The sequence below is a fragment of the Hoplias malabaricus genome, chromosome 4 (assembly GCF_029633855.1).
Source record: "Hoplias malabaricus isolate fHopMal1 chromosome 4, fHopMal1.hap1, whole genome shotgun sequence".
NCBI classification, from domain to species: domain Eukaryota; kingdom Metazoa; phylum Chordata; class Actinopteri; order Characiformes; family Erythrinidae; genus Hoplias; species Hoplias malabaricus.
Genome location: NC_089803.1, coordinates 20,283,518 through 20,300,971, shown reverse-complemented (window position 1 = coordinate 20,300,971; position 17,454 = coordinate 20,283,518). Strand labels below are relative to the sequence as shown.

Genomic DNA, 17,454 nt, shown 5'->3' with positions numbered 1-17,454 from the left:
AAATAATCGTAATATATTTGGCCTTAAAATGGAGAGAAGGCTGAGTGGTGTCGATGGTGAAATCTCTGTAGCCTGTTGCGAAAGGGGGACTCTTAATTTGAAGTGTGGTGCCGTCCTTTGTGGAGCTGTTGAATATGTAATGAGCAGCTGGAATCGGTCAGCGGTGTAGAGCTGTGATTGGGACAGAGAGCGAGAGAGCGAGAGAGAGAGAGAGAGCGAGTGAGAGAGAGAGAGAGAGAGAGAGAGAGGACCGGACCGGGACTTGTACTGTAAGTAAGTGCACATTTTTTGTGTTATTTTTGCAGGATATTGAAGCCGTCTCTCTTTCCTCTGGGGCGTTTACATGGGGCTTGTGAGGCACAGGTGGTCGTTGTCCAGTGGCTGTGTGTCAGTGATGTGGCAGTGGCAGCGGCTGCACAGCTGGAGCTGGGGATATTTTAACGTTTAACATTTGATGAACATCTCCTCTGGTGCATGCATTTTTCTATGCATGTGGCAATGTTGCACTGGGGGGTGGGGGGTGGCTGTTTCTGCATCCAGATTCATGCACTCATCTCTGCTCTGTAACCAGTACTGACTGGTTTGGGGCCAGCCAACCTCCTCCTCCATTTGCACGGTGCAGAATGAATGATGCAATTACCTAAGAGCACTTGCGCGATACATTTCGATGCATCCCTCATTTATTTATATTGTGTCTAAAGCGTGCCCGTCTTAGAGCGCGCCAGCGCCAGCGAGCTCCACAGTCGCGAGACTTAATTAGATTCTGTTAATTGGTACAGTATTAAAGTAACAGTGTGTGCCCGCGTGCACGCGCGTCAAGTTGGATAAGAGCACTAGAACATATTTCTGATCAAAGTTCATCTCAGGGAAAAACGCCATTGCTTCAACCCCCGGGGTCTTCAGCTCTCCACACTCTGCTCCTCTACAGTCCACATGCCGAGAAGCTAAATCACATCAGTGAAAAGCCCTTTAATCCTGACGTATGATGAAATATGAATACACGTTTAAAGAGCTCTCCAGTGACGATATCAACCTTGTTACTTGTCAGTATGGTGTATTTTATAGGCTCAAAGATTTATCATCAGTCAAATAAGCTGTCAGTGCCATGACTAAATGTTTCCACTTTGAATATTCAGTTTCAAAGACAGGTTCAAAGGGGGCAAATTAATATAACCAGGGTTTATGATGTCATAAAGCAAAGGAACCAATCCAACACTAAGTAAAATTCAGTATTGTTGCGGCTGGGCTCCCCTACAGTTGCAGAGTGTAATTCACTTTTAAAGCACTGTCCTGAAATTAAAGGGGTGGGATGGAGCAATTCCTACCCTCATCCGACATTTACATAGTGCAGCTTCTGCAGTTCAGAGGCCAGAGTAGCACTGAGAGAAGCTCTATTCTCCCTGTTACAGCACACTCATTACTGAAGCATCACAATGATTTTAAAGCTGTGATTTTAATGTAAAAATACCAACTAGTTTTGCTTTAAAGAGCAGCTTTAGTGCGGCGCTTGCAGCCATATTTGCTGCATTTAGTTGTTCATGAGTTATTTCACGCTGTGACACATAGACTCTGTTTCACAGGTGACGACATGTAGTTGAGGCACTCTGTGTTCTGTTCTCTTCTGCCTTATGCACCGGTGAGGTCATCTGAGGTGAACCTCATACAAGTTAAATCAGAACCTCATGTGAAATGGGACAGTCTCAGCTAGGGTTAGTACTAATGTGGGGTTTAGTGATAACATGAGACCACTTTTATTATCTGATACCAGAATATGTATTCTTCGTCTTTTTCGTCTTCTTCTTTGATTTTTTTTTAGTAAAGGCAGTGGTTCTGTTTGGTACCATGTAATAACTATTTGAATTAATGCATGAATAGTTCTTCATGGCTGTTTAGCACCTATAAGGTATTAACTTTGGATGTGAATCAGTAAATCTTTTGTAGTTCTGTACAGATACCATTAGCTTCTAGGTTTATAATACGCTGTGTTTTCTTGAAGCATTTTATGCATTAGTAATAGGTCTCTCCCTGTCAAGACATATCTTCTGCCTGATAAATAAATAAATATGATTGACAATTACAATGTTGCTCTCATCTAATGCAGTGTTCCTCCACCACTGCACATGCTAGTGGTCCTCAGGCCTGTACTGAGGGGGGATGAGTGGTCCATAGAAAGCTGGCAAAGGTGCAATCAATGAAAAATTAATTGACTCAATAGTAAGATGACTGAAAATGGCAAAGAGTATTGATACAAGCCCTGCAGCCATGGCACACAAAGCAGATCAGTTTGTCAATTGTGGTTTTAATGATAAATAAAAGGGTCCCGAGGTGGAAAATTTGAGGACAATTGATTGAAATTTTTTCATCCTTAAGGATGGAACTGGAACCTCAGAAAAAGCTAAGCATTTGCAGTACATTCCGTTCATTACTGGACACACAGTTCATCATTGAACTGCACGCATACAGTTCCCAAAGACACACAGGGTATAAGTATTAAAATAAATAAAATGTGTAATTTAACTCACATCTTTGTGCTTTGGACAAAAATGCATATGATAATTTATTTAAATTCAAGTCATTCCTAATACCACTAACATCAGAGATAATCTTCCAGCGCAAAAACTAGACGTAAAGTAGGAGTGGAAGTAAATGTAACTGTTCTGTTCCAGAGGCCTGCTTGAGGCATGCAGTCGTAAATCATGTGATGTCCAAGTTGCCAGCAATTACAAAATAAGAAATCCTAGAACCTAATAAGCTTTCTGCTCATCTGTCTCCTGGAAGTCAACTTGAAAGTAAATCTTAATTTTTGTTCTTTTATTAGCTTTTAAGGTCATGCCCCATGATTAGGTTAAACCTAGTTAATATGAACATGTAGAACATATAATTTTGCCTTCCCTGTTTCTTGCGCATCAAAATGTGAAGAAATTTGCTTGTCTCTCAGAAGACTTCTGAGTTTTGATTACATCTTGGTGCAGTAGCAGGTTGGGAAAATCATTTTTAAAAAAAGTATCACATTTCACAACAGAAAATGCTGTCTCGACACTAAAGGGAACTTTTATGACTTTTACATATGGTTTGCATTAGCTCTCAGCAACCACTCTTTGTAACTTTACATGATCTGCCAATTTGTGGCTGAGTTGCTGTGGTTTCTAAACTCTTCCACTTTTCAGTAATACCATTCACAGTTGATCATGTAATATCTAGGGGGGAAGTAATACAATAAATAAATAAATAAATAAATAATAATAATAATAACAATCTTGTATAAAATGTAGCTTCCTGAAAAAAAAAGCCTTTTCTGATCTTGTAAAAGTAAGAAGCTGGTGGATTAGCTTCTGCTGATAAATCTTACTGGACATGCTTACTGCTGTTTATTCATACTGTTTGGCCTGTAGTGGGGTGAAGAAAGGACACATCTCTGGAGATTTCTGTGGGGTTTTGTTGATGAAGATGAATGCAGCGTGTGACCGTATGATACTAGTGACTCGAGAGTTCGCAGATGACCTACATTTGAAAAGGGCTGCCAGACTTTGAACCTCTTCAGCATTGATATATTTGTGTGTTCTCTCTCTTTTTTGCTGTGTGATGCAAGAAAGCCAGTCACTTTAAACAAGTTGCATACACACTATATCAATAGGTTTGTAGCAGTCATTGAAATCCATCCATCCATCCATTATCTGTAACCGCTTATCCAATTTAGGGTCGCGGGGGGTCCAGAGCCTACCTGGAATCATTGGGCGCAAGGCAGGAATACACCCTGGAGGGGACGCCAGTCCTTCACAGGGCAACACAGACACACACACATTCACTCACACCTACGGACACTTTCGAGTCGCCAATCCACCTGCAACGTGTGTTTTTGGACTGTGGGAGGAAACCGGAGCACCCGGAGGAAACCCACGCGGCCACGGGGAGAACACACCAACTCCTCACAGACAGTCACCCGGAGTGGGAATCGAACCCACAACCTCCAGGCCCCTGGAGCTGTGTGACTGCGACACTACCTGCTGCGCCACCGTGCCGCCCAGTCATTGAAATAAATGACAAATCTTTAATTATACACATTCAGCTTGTGTTATCCCCAGAGATGAGCATGGAATGAAACTGGACGCTCTGGAGCAGCTGCATATGGGATCACAATGCTCAGTACCAAGTAATTGATAAAGGGGAATAAACATCTAGTACCTGACTTCACTAATTCTCTTGTTGCTGAATGCCATCAAATCTATCAAATGTTTCAACATCTAGTGGAAAACCTTCCCAAAAGAGTATAGGGTATATGTACCGATGAAGGGCAGCTCAGCCCTTTATGATCAACATATCCATATAGCTCACCATTCATATTAGTCGTCCCTACTGGACTCTCAGTTATGAAGGGGTTCTTGTTTGCTTTTAGTTCTGTTCACTTTATGAAAGCAAACAGGATGGCCTTATGATAAGATTTTACCTTTTTCTCTCAGTATGAACTGACCATTTTGCTTTTGAACCTCTAGTTTATTATCCAGCTTCACTGCTGTGGGATTCTTTACCTTCTGCCTGTGTTTGGGTGCAGTTCCAGAGCAGCTGTTCACGTGAAAGATCACAGCTTGGCTTAAAATCAAGCCTCCTGCATGTAAGAGAGGAGGTGAACCCAGATCCGCTGTGGTTGGCTGGTCAGCTGTTTCCATAGCAACCTGGTGCTGATTCAGCAGCCCCTAATCCGGGGAAGACTTTCATCTCAGCCATTGTTCTGCCAGAGGAAAAAAAAAAACAAGACAATGTACTTTTTGTCCAGTGTTAGTTTAGGACACGGACGGTCGATGTGTTCATCAAAAGAGACAGAAATCAAGCATCATGATGTTGCTTTTCCTGTAAAGCAAAGCTGCTCAGTTGTTTTGGGCAAATGGCCTCCAACTGTAATGTGACACGTGACAGGCTATGTCCATTTTATCAGCTTAACTGACCATATAAACTTTATGGACAACAGTATCGGGACACCTACACATTACGCCTAAAGGAGCTTGTGTGATATCCCATTCTAAATCCATAGAGTTCAATATGGAGTTGTTTTCCCCTTTTGCAACTTTAACAGGCGGTTTGGATCCCTGCAGTTTGCCTCAGCACCCAGCGCCATACTCTGTAACTTCACATGGTCTGCCAATTTGTGGCCGAGTTGCTGTGGTTCCTAAACCCTTGCGCTTTTGAATAATACCACTTACAGCTGTTCATGGAAAATTCTCAAATTCAGTGAGGTCTTAGAAGAAGACCCATTCTTTCGCAAATGTTTGTAATGGCGGCCTGAATGACTAGGTGAGGTGTTTGATTTTATACACCTATGGCAATTGAATAAAACACATATATTAAATGATTAGGTGGTCTTTCCCAATTCTTTTGTCCATAAAGAATAGTTGGAGTCTGTTGTTCTAAAAATTACAGACTGTAGTCCATGTTGTATTGCATACTTTGAAATCATCTTTTCACCATGCCTGCCAGTGGTCAGGACCACTGTAGAGTAGGTATTATTTGAGTGGTGGATCACACTCAGCTCTGCAGTTACTCTTACATGGTGGTGGTGAGTTAGTATGTGTTTTTAAGCAGTGTGCCCTCTCACTGACAGTGACACATCTACCTCATTGTTCCACCTTGTAGGTGTAAAATCAGAGACAGTGGCCCATCTGCACAGTTTATGTTGGTCATCCTCTAGTCCTTCATCTGTGAACACAGGACACTGTTAGCGGGATATTTTTGGTTGGTGGGCTATTCTCAGTATAGCAGTGAAACTGAGGGGTTTAAAACATTCAGCAGTGGACAAAGAAGGCTGACAAATAACCCTGTACTAAGTAAAACATAAAATGGCTTTCACACATGAGTTTATTAGCTTAATAACCCTGGGCTTTGGAACATGCTTAACCTGCTGCTCTCCTCTGTGTTTTGACTGCTCCTCTCTCCTGGTTTTCTGCTAAAGACATCATGGCAGCCGAGCTCTCCACCTCCATAAACATCAAAGAACCTCGCTGGGATCAGGGAACCTTCATCGGCCGAGCGAAGCACTTCTTCACCGTCACAGACCCTCGCAACATCCTCCTGTCCAACGAACAGCTGGAGAAAGCCTGCAGGATCATTCAGGACTACAGGTAACACAGCATTGACTGGCTGTGTTGGTGTAGCACAGTAGATAACACCACTGCCCTCCACAAAACGACCAGGTGTTGAATTCCCAGCTCAGGCAGAAACACCATGCTAAACCAATAAGAAGAATTATTACTCACTCTGCATACGATATCTGCCAAATGTTTCCTCACTTTTTAATAAATAAAACAGTAGTGTTATAACAGTGTTTCTCTGATGTCACAAAAACAGCACATTTACATAAATCCGTCAATTTAGCTTATAGACAGTTAAAAAGTTAAAAAGAGTGTTTTGTCCTGATGCTTTTTTAATAAGGCAACAAACAAGGCAGCCAGTCAGAACAGGCATTATTAACATATATCACATAAAGCAAAACTAGAGCATCTGTTGTTGCTACTCTACTGGGCTCAGTCACTTCCAGAGGCAGGCACAAAACAATTTTAGCCATGCAGTCCAGCACGAGATGTGTGTTTTTCTCCATGTACTCAGTACACACACTTACTCCATGCAGCTGAGCTTATTAGAGTCATCTTACTCCAGTCCTATGAAAGTGTGTGATTATTAGAAATGGGAAAAGGATGTAACACAACAAATCAAAGTATTCACATTACAAAATGACCCAATCACACAGGAGTTTCCGCACCTGCAGGGGACCTTACCGGGGTCCAGTAGAAACAATCCTCAGACCCCCAACTTGAAAAGAACCAGAGTTCTCAGTGATTTTACTTGTTCATTTTTCCAGACAGGGAGTGGTTAGCCCGGGTCTGACGGAAGATGAGCTCTGGAGGGCGAAGTATATTTTTGACTCTGCGTTTCACCCAGACACGGGGGAGAAGATGCTGGTGATCGGTCGAATGTCTGCTCAGGTCCCGATGAACATGACCATCACTGGCTGCATGATGACCTTCTACAGGTGAGCCACAGCCTGGTTAACACAAGTCACCAATCATTACACATGCTTTTCAGTTAATGTACTGCATTCACTAAACCAGAAAGAGTGAACTAAAACGAGTGGATCAGTACAGCGCTTTTTTTCCTGTAAAACCAGGACAACCCCAGCAGTGCTGTTCTGGCAGTGGATCAATCAGTCTTTCAACGCAATAGTCAACTACACCAACCGCAGTGGGGATGCTCCCATTACAGTAAAGTGAGTAGAAATTTCAGTAAACCTTCTTCAACATGGATTGTCAAACAGAAGAGATAGCTGCATAACTAATGACCTGTGATGGTTTAATATCCAGTCAGCTCTGTACAGCGTACGTATCAGCCACGACGGGAGCAGTGGCCACAGCTTTAGGACTCAACGCACTAGCAAAGGTACACACTTTCCACATATTCTCAATTTACACTCAATACAATGTTTTACCATGGTGACTGGTAACATGTTCTATAGCCACCTAGAACAGTGCCACTCTAATGATGAGACTGAGATTGTACAGGTTTTCTGAGAAAATCTAGGAATTTTCCAGGGTCTTCTTCTACTTATGATGCATTTTAAAGGTGGGGAAAATATCTGAACGACAATAGGGGTATATCATTTGTAGAGTTGTTTTTCACAGCTAGCTGTGTAATACAGGATGAAATCAGTTAGCTTACAATACTGGTGAATATATCAATATGAATTTGTGGGACTAAAAGCTGAATTGGTGAAGGCTGTTAATAGCATTGATAGATTGCGTTTGCCAGGGAAGCTGAAATTGTGGTGTCTGCAGTTTGGCTTACTGCCTCGTATTAGGTGGCGATTGACAGTTTATGATGTTTTGATCACAGAATTAGAGAAGATGGAAAGGGTTATGAACAAGGCCATAAGGAAGTGGCTGGGGGTGCCGCAGTGTCAGCAGTGCCAATCACAAAAACAGGAAGGAAGTAGAATCTGAAAGTGGCCAAGTAGCCAGGAGCTCATTAGAGCTAAGGGATGTGATTGGCCAAGTACAGTGTGGAAGAGCAGACCTTGGGTCAGGTGGTTCGTGGAAAGCTTTTAGTAAGGCCACATCACCAGAGAGAAGGCAAATGATGACTAGTTTTATTTGCGAGCAGGAAGAGGAGGCCAATGCGCAACAGCAGTGTCACAGACAAAACAAGGCCAGTGGTTTCGATGGGAGAATCTAGAGAAGCGGAAGATTTCTTGGCAAGAGTTTTGGGTGATGGAGGCAAGTTTTTGCTGGGAGCAACTTATGACATCCTTCCAACGCTGCAATATCGTGAATGGTGGGTAGGTGAAGACCCTAGTTGTGTATTATGTACAGGGCTTGGCACGCTGAAGCATATTCTATCAGCTTGTAAAGTTAGTTTGTCACAGAGTCAGTATACATGGAGACATAATCAGGTGCTAAGGGTTTTAGCATGTTTGTTGGACAGCAAACGACTAGAGGTTAATGCATTGACGAGTGACTGTAGTAATAAAATAGTTAGGTTTGTGCACGAGGGGGAATGTTTTTGAGAACGTGCGCAGGCTACAAATATTGGTAGATGGGGTGAAGCAGAAGATTGGAAATTGCTGGTGGACGTAGGAAGAAAGCTGCAGGTCTTTTGTGTTAAATACACTGAGGCTAGACATGGGGCTCTACTCTGAAAAGTTATACAGTTTATTTCATAGAGTTAACGGTTATATTTGAGGATGCAGTAGATGAACCATTCAAGAGGAAGAAGCTGAGGTACGCAGACTTGGCAGCTGAGGTGAGGGAATGCGGGTGGCAGGCACATGTAAGACCGGTGGCGTTTTGGTGGATTTGTAGCCAAGTCGGCCACATCCCTGCTTGTGCAGTTCGGCATCAGGGGTCGGAAACTAAGGGCAGCTGTGAAGGAGTTAACTGCTGAAAGGTCTAGTCAGTGGTTGTTGATAAGTAGAGCACAGATTACTTGGGGAAATGCACTGTAGAGGTGCTGTTGTGGTGGTTGGTGATGTAGCATGTGAAGGTCACATGATACTGGTGGCACTGAGCATGCATTAACGGTGCCAGTGGGGCTCAGTATAGCCTTAGGTCCCAGGGAGGCCAGTGTGGATTTACAGTTGTTGATGGTAAAGGACTGTATAGCTGGTTTGATGTGGTGTGGGTCTGGTACACCAGACTTCACTATTGAGCCTTCTGGAGGTGTTGTGGACTTAATTCAGCAAAACACCAACGAGAGGAGGTGCCTGCCTGATGACTCCTGTGAAAAGCTAGTGATACAGTGGATGGTTTGATTACTCATGGGTTGAGCTCAATGGGTAACCGTAGTTGTTAAGGATAGCTAGTTGCTGAGTGGATCATAAACGGCCACAGCAACCTTAGTGTTGAGGTGTAGGACTCAACAGGAATTTTGGTCACCTTTTAATCTAGTACTGATTCAACTACAGTGATTTAAATGATGAGACACTGAAAGCCAATCAGCCTGGTTTCTTTCAGAGCACAGTTTTTCTTTTCTTTTTTTCTATCATTAGAATTTTGAAACCTCAGGAAGTAAAAAAGCCTCGTTAAAACTACACGTCTGAGTGTGGTGTAAAAATACACCAGTTCATTTAAACCCTGCCCACTCTCCAGTTCAGCTCCGATAATTACAGCTCTTCAGGGTTTTTTTTTCCATACTCTAATTGTGTTGTTTCTTTTCTCAGCATGTCTCTCCACTCGTAGGACGGTTTGTGCCATTTGCTGCTGTTGCTGCTGCTAACTGTATCAATATTCCACTGATGAGGCAACGGTAAATCATGTGTACTGTAACTTTTAACACAAACATTCAAAATATTTTTAAGAGCACTCTATATTAAAGGAGGTGTCAGGTATTTTCTCCACTGCTTTTTTTTCACGTTATGAAATGGCCACTATTCTACACCTTGTGGCCTTGTTTTAAATATGGCCTCCTTCAAATGGGGACCTGCTCCATCTCATGTGATAATTATAATTGAACATAAATGTATTTTTGCAAGTGTTTTGGTGGACAATAGTTACATCTGACCCTTTAATTGTATACTTCTGTTACAAATCCACATTGGAATATAGTTTTTTTTTTGTGAAAAGTGCTGTAAAAATAGAGAGATATTATATATAAATAGAGCTGTTGTTGTTTGTCACTCCCAGGGAGCTTAAGCATGGTATTCCAATAACAGATGAGAATGATAATCGATTAGGAGAGTCCACAAGCGCAGCCCAGCAGGCCATTTCACAGGTCGTCATCTCCAGAATCCTCATGGCCTCTCCTGGAATGGGTCAGTGTTTCACTTCTTTACACAACAGAGTTATTTAGTTGCTCCTGGACTCTCCTGGCCATCTTTTGATAGATAGACGGCACAGGCAAATAGACGAAGGGATAGATAGATAGATATGAAAAATGGTGGTTGAATTGACAAATGGATAGATGATACAATGTAACATAGATATAGATATTTAGAGTTGAATAGTTGCAGGAATAGAATGGATAGAGAGATATTTAGATGGACAGAATTGTTTAACAGGAAGCGATCTCACACAGCACAACAGCCAATCTCTGTGCTGTAAAATTATTCATCTGTTCATTCGGTTATAATTTCCTCTGAGAGGTGAAACTGCTGTAAGAGCAGGACACAGGTTCCTGGCTGTTTTTAATGACACTGCTATGAGTGGAAACAGAGAAATAAAAGTGACAAAACAATGTCTAATGTTTTTTTTCTTTTAGCTATTCCACCATTTTTAATGAACTCATTGGAAAAGAAAGCCTTCCTTAAGGTACTTGTTCTTCCACTATAGTTTTCATTTTGCATGCCAGTGTTTTATTCACAAGTCTGAACTGAGCATGCTCAGTGAGTACCTCAGTCTTTCACATACCAGTGCGTACATTATAGCTTACCAAAGCCCCAAAGAAGCTCTGCCGTGGTTGCTGGGATGATTTCTTTTTTTCTCTTCCTTTCAGAGGTTCCCATGGATGAGCGCACCCATTCAGGTCGGCTTGGTGGGATTTTGGTGAGTTGCCAAAGATAGATTGGTGCTATAATAAATAGCTATTTACAGTGTTTGTAATAGGAGGTTCTCATCAGGAACTGTTTGTGACTGTCTTTGTAAATTCTTTCTCTGCTCAGCTTGGTGTTCGCCACTCCACTCTGCTGTGCACTGTTCCCACAGAAGAGGTGAGAAAACTGTGGAGAACTATTTAATACTTGAAATCCAGCTTAAATAAAGTTGATTTAAATCTTTTATAGGAGACATTTATTCCAATGATTTTTCATCAGACTATATTTACACTTATGGTGCTTTTCGACTGCATGGTACCTACTCGACTTGGATTGGCTCTACTCTGTTTTTTGCTTTTCCATTGGACACATTAGGTAACTAGTACCTGGATACATTTTGGTACCTGCTCACTTGTGCTTCCAAGCAAGCCAAGTAAAGTCTGAACCATGACAAAATGCAGACATATCTGTCAAAACTGGTGCACTAAGCCGTGTTCAGTCCCAAATAAACAAAAACTGAGTAAATAACGAATAATGTTACAGCAGTTGTTGTGGTGTCCTTTTAGAGATGGTGTTTTGCAACGTCACTGCTACATATCGGGTGTGGGGGCTGTGATAGTAGAAAACAAACCACATACCAGGTATAAAAAAAGAGTGTAGAGCCATGTAGAGTCCAGTAGAGTAGGTACCAGTGGAAATGTGCCATTTGTGGCCTGTATATTTTAACAATACATTAAAAACGGACAGCTTTTCAAGCTAGGACCGGTCAGCTAAGCTCTATTTACATTGTTCTGCTGTGACAGTGGATGGTCAGTTGGTTCAGGTATTTGTGTAAGGGTTTTAGAGGGTGGTTCCTATTATGTCCAATTGAAATTAAGCACGGTTAAAGAAATTTAATTGTAATTAATGCTTTGATTCTTTTGAATATAAAACACCAATATAGTATGTATCACTAATCCATATTTTGGAGAAATTCAGGCTTAAATGAAGCATCATATTTCCCAAATTTAAAACCCTTTGGACACAACTCTTTCAATGGAAAATGAGTAGAATCTATTGAGGTGCATGATCGCACTGTAAATCTATGTATGAAAATTCACTACACATGATGTGGATTTTACTGTCTTTAACATATCTCTCTCTGTGTCGGCCCATAGCTCCATGTCTGTGAGCCGCCTGGAGCCTGAGCTTCAGGAGAAGATCCGTGCTAGTCATCCAGGAGTGGAGAGAATCTACTTTAATAAAGGACTATGAGAGGAAAACCCCATCCCATACTGCCATAGCCATCACACTCAGCGCCATGTTAAAGCCAACTTCAGTGTGCCAAAGTTAAGTTCCTCTGTATCATCTCAAGGACATTCCAGCTCAGTTGTTTTGTATGATGTTATTCCTGGTGACTGTTTTTTAATCAAAGAGGATTTCTTTGATGTTGCAGGTGCTCTTTCAGTTCGGTTTTGTATCTTCATGTAGTATTATTTTGTAATATGTTGAATGCAGTGCAGTTCGGACGTAATTAGTCAGTGGCAGGATTTGTGTTGGTTTGGATTTGAAATGAAATAATGACAATAAGTCCAAAGGACAGAAAATCAATCAGGGAAATGGCAAGAAAGTTCGGCAGCATTTTTAGAAAGCAAATACAGAACGCTTATTATACCTATCCAAGAGCAGTCAAAATGTGAAACTGATTTACTTCTTGGTGGAACAATGTTTTAGAGCATGCAGGAAACATCAAGCATTCCAACCATGATGTTTAGAAAAGAGAACCATAAAGAAACAACCCACTCACCATCCTCTGGTCAGCATAAATTGCTGCTATTAATGAAACATTTGCAATTATGGTGTTTAGGAGATACTCATCTCAAGCCACACACAATTTTAATCATTTTACAAATGTAGGCGAATGTATTACAATGAGTCTTGCCCATTAACTCTTACTAGTGCTGCATTGTGTGTTCCCCTAAGCAGGGAATCAAACCCCAGTCTACTGCCCTGAGATCAGCGCTGCTCACAGAAATAAGCAAACGTGGAGAATAATTAATAAATTATCTCACACTTGAACTATGTTATGGTTATGACCATTTATGACTGGAACTAATCCTCAGTCGTTATTGATTATATGAACTATGTCACTCATCTTTATTGATCATGTGACTACCAACGGCTGTAGAAAATCCGTTCACAGGAAGAATCACGAGCAGCTAGCTTTCTGAAGTGAAACTGCAGCTAACTGCAGACTACCACCTCTCTCCTCATCTGTAGACGATGTAGGACGATAACCCACAGTACACTTTCATTTCAAATCCAGAGTGTTAGAGTACAGAGCCAAATAAACAAGATTATGTCCCTGTCCAATAACTTTTGGACTGCACTGTTGTTGTGTTTGCTGCCAAACCATTCCGTGTGCCATAAGGAGTCATGTTCAGTGAGGAACAAAGATGATGGGAAATGATCCTGTGCTTTCTGTTAGTGTTTTTATTGCATTACTGTATTTAGTCATCAGTGTTAGTGTGTCCATGAAGGCTGCTTTTGACACAAAACTGCCAAATACTTCAAGCTCAAATTAAAGGTGCACTAAGTTGTGTTTTTCATTCAACTCAGCAGCAGTATGTTCAGATGAACAAAGGGTGGTAAAGAGTAATTTATTATCACAGGAATATGGCAGATATTACTCAATTGTATATGTGTGAATTTCACTTGGTAGGAATTAGTAAAATTAATGCTAGAATGCTACAATATTAAATAAATATACTACTACTACTTCTAATAATAATAATAATAATAATATGCAAATAAGGGCGGCACGGTGGCGCAGCAGGTAGTGTCGCAGTCACACAGCTCCAGGGGCCTGGATGTTGTGGGTTCAATTCCCGCTCCGGGTGACTGTCTGTGAGGAGTTGGTGTGTTCTCCCTGTGTCCGCATGGGTTTCCTCCGGGTGCTCCGGTTTCCTCCCACAGTCCAAAAACACACTTTGGTAGGTGGATTGGAGACTCAAAAGTGTCCGTAGGTGTGAGTGTGTGAATGTGTGTGTGTGTGTGTCTGTGTTGCCCTGTGAAGGACTGGCGCCCCCTCCAGGGTGTGTTCCTGCCTTGTGCCCAATGATTCCAGGTAGGCTCTGGACCCACCACGACCCTGAACTGGATAAGTGTTACAGATAATGAATGAATGAATATGCAAATAAATAATAAAAAGCCATGTTTTATACATCATCTTCCCAGCTAAAACTAATTAATTAGAAATTATTTTTAAAAAAAATCCGAAGGTGCAGAGTGATTTTAGAATCCTCTTGGTGTCTTGTTTATACAGATTTTAAAATGATTTTTAGACTTGACTGACATTTTATAGAAAAGATATTGAGTTATTTTGCTAATATATCTGCGTTTGATTCAGTAAACTGCATTTGTAACCCTATATAATTAATTATAATCAGTAATCCAAGTGGATGTAGCCCCAGTTTCTGTTCAATAAACGTGTGTGTGTGTGTGTGTGTGTATTGCCATAGGCAGACGGTGAAGGAAGACTTTGAGATATCAGCCCACTTTGGTGCGTCCCTCTGGAATGTACACAGAGATGTTTAATTACATAAACAAAATGGGAAGTGCTCTGCTATCACAGAGCGTAACATTTCATTCTGACAGGTTTGTCCCAGTCGTTAAATTCACACATATGCTGTTAATGAATTTCTGGGTGTAGAACGGTGCGATCAGGAGGCTAGACTCTGCCATTTCAATTTTTCCCTGTCACTTTAATCTAAGCCAGCAATAAATGACTTGCAAGCACAATAAGGAAACTGCTTAGTGTACCTTTAATGAAAGATCACAGGACCTCTATCTGAGAACAGTGCAATTGATCTGAAACGTTGCCAAATGAGTTTTTATCTCTCCGTTATGAAAAAGCCAGCTGAGGCCTAGCTGAGCCACACATTTCTGAAGAAACTGGGTTAGTGAAAAAGAGACAAAGGGGGTGTATTACGAAGGGTAGACCACAGTATTTTGATTAAATATGACGTTAATTAAAATTCTGCTTGCCAACCGTGCATGAACAAAATGAGTTGTTACAGGGAGAAAAGTGTCTTGCGTAAGATTTTCGTGTGTTCCCATTAAGTGTGACAAAGTCCGTTCAAACAGCAGAGTCAGTGATAACCACTGATAGCTAACTATGAACTTGAGGGGACGAAGGCCTTCATGTGCCATAATGTAGCGGTCATATCTAAACTTCTAGACTCTGAAAGGTATAAGACTTTATTAGTAACACCAGCTACCTTTTACATCAACTGATCTGTCCAATATAAATGCAGTAAAGTCTCATCACATCTACAGTTACTTATAGTCACTTATGATTAGTTCTGGGTCACAAACGCCACTTCCGAAGTACTGAATGGCAATCCATCACTCCAGAGAATGCACTTAACACTGCACCACAAACCAAATCTAGAGGGTTTTACATTCCTCCAGCCCACTCTTGGCCAGGAAGGGGTCTTTAGACGTATAGGTATGTGCTCCAGAGCCTCCCCTTCTATGCTTCTCTATGGAGACTGATTGTAAATAGTTATCAGCCCACAGGTCCTACATGGGCGCATCCCAATAAAGTTACCATTTCAGAAACTAGAGGTTTTTTTATGACAGCACTGATCTGTTATATATTTTTAGTGTTTCATTACTTCTTCGTGTGTTCCATATGACACTATCTATAGCAACATTAAGACTAGTACTAATGTAGTCTTTGGAAATAGGCCAGTACTGACAGAAGTGATATGAGAAGCAGGTTATAAAACAGGAATCATTACCTCAAATCCAGAGATGCTCTCATGCAGCCTGACACTTAAAGTTAATGGTTAATACCGTGTTTCCATATTGTTTTCTTTTCACTTGGAGCAAATAGCTACAGCTGCATTTTCACAGAGTACGGTTTTGATGCATTTGCTAAAGATTTTTATTTTCTTTTGAAACGGTTGTACACTGGCCTTTATTTTAGATCCCCATTGATTTTCCTGTCTACAGCTGTGATTATGTCAACGGTTTCTATTTGTGTTTATTTTCATGGCCTTTCCTTGTGATTGACCATAAATCTTTTTTTCTGTATTGCGCCTTGATGTGTTGAATTCTTCTGTGATTATATATGACTATGTTTCAGGAACCGTGACTTCATGAGTAACACGTTATAACACATCTGTGCATTGAAAAGTGTCTGGGATGTTGTTAGGTTACATACTTCAGTAAAGTACTTACGTAGGTAAGTGTGCGGTGTAGTTTTGCCAGACTGCTAGCTGTTAAATTGACTGTGATATTCGGCCATGCTCTTATTTGAATTCAGTCTCAGCATACTTTAAAAAGCAGACTTGTTTTTTGTCATTTTTGTTGATTTGTTTTAGACTCAGGGCCAATACACCACTTTCTAAAATCACAGCATCTGTGTATCTGATATAAAACTGAAGGCAGATGCAGAAGCACCTGCCCCCTGGCTTCGTTTTGTGGTTTGCATGTTCATTATGTATTAAAAGGCTGTAATGTTCCTTTCTACACTGCCAGCACAAAACCTTGTATCTCCATATTTGACATATATAAACATTTAAACATACCTCATACCATTGGTACCTTTCAGAACAAAAAGTCCAATTAATATTGGAATGACTGGAAGTTGATTTTTACTGCATTACGTTTTGTTAAATAAATGTTTGGAGGTTTTTCATTCTCCGGTTAAGTTGCTTTTTTGGAGATACTAGGTTTTGATCTGACAGTGATCAAATTAAACCCCACCATGCTCTCAGCCCTCTTCAATGTTCGGTCCAGATAAGAATTCAGAATAAACTGGTGAAATGTTTTAAAACAAACAAGTGAAAGGAAAAAGGATTGTTTTAACAGTTCGAAGTCACAGAAATTAGAACTCGTTTTATAAAACACTCTGGATTTTAGCAGACACCTCTTCTTTTTTATTTTGTACTTTATATTATTTCTCTATTTTTAAACTGTGTGATCAATATTTAAAAAAAAAAAAGCATAGTACAGAACAAAATCAGAGAATATTACATCGTATTCTGTGATAAATGTCATTCATCAGTTTATTCAGATTCATAATAAACACACATCTATTCAGAATTAAATTCAGCTCTAATTGAAGTTTACAGTAAATGAGAAGGGCCAGATATTTTTGAGAAAGGTACAGTTATTATTACTTTTTACATTTAATGGGGATGTTGTTATGTGTAGATTATGTAGAAGAAATAAAGGATGTTAAAAAAAGATCTGTGCCTCTTCATTTTTTTCTGCTGTTTACATTTGACCTCATTTCACTGAACAGAGTGAGACCCTTTATTTGTGCTCTTATTATAACATTTTGAAATGATTTACTTATTTCAAGTAAATGTGTGCTTCATAGATAGAAATTTAGAAAAGGTGAATCATTCATTCATTCGTTCATTGTCTGTAACTCTTATCCAGTTCAGGGTCGTGGT

The 17,454-nt window shown here is 40.6% G+C and overlaps 1 protein-coding gene across 2 annotated transcripts; it reads left to right on the top strand.

Annotated features, from left to right (window-relative positions):
- Positions 1-177: 177 nt before the first annotated feature.
- On the top strand, positions 178-17,223 carry sfxn1 (sideroflexin 1). 2 transcript variants are annotated; one of them, XM_066669785.1, is made up of 11 exons: positions 178-269; positions 5,942-6,110; positions 6,848-7,018; positions 7,154-7,252; positions 7,347-7,422; positions 9,698-9,783; positions 10,161-10,288; positions 10,735-10,784; positions 10,969-11,018; positions 11,135-11,182; positions 12,163-17,223. In XM_066669785.1, the coding sequence occupies exons 2-11, from the start codon at positions 5,947-5,949 to the stop codon at positions 12,257-12,259; spliced, it is 969 nt and encodes a 322-aa protein (XP_066525882.1). In that variant the 5' UTR covers positions 178-269; positions 5,942-5,946; the 3' UTR covers positions 12,260-17,223. The 2 variants fall into 2 exon arrangements, with proteins under 2 accessions (XP_066525882.1, XP_066525881.1); XM_066669784.1 differs by having other exon boundaries at positions 208-273.
- The last annotated feature ends 231 nt before the right edge of the window (positions 17,224-17,454 follow it).

Coding starts and splice junctions, on each gene's coding strand:
- sfxn1 (XM_066669785.1), top strand. CDS start 5,947: ATGGCAGCCGAGCTCTCCACCTCCATAAACATCAAAGAACCTCGCTGG. Junction 6,111..6,847: donor AGGATCATTCAGGACTACAG/GTAACACAGCAT, acceptor TCATTTTTCCAG/ACAGGGAGTGGTTAGCCCGG. Junction 7,423..9,697: donor GACTCAACGCACTAGCAAAG/GTACACACTTTC, acceptor TTCTTTTCTCAG/CATGTCTCTCCACTCGTAGG.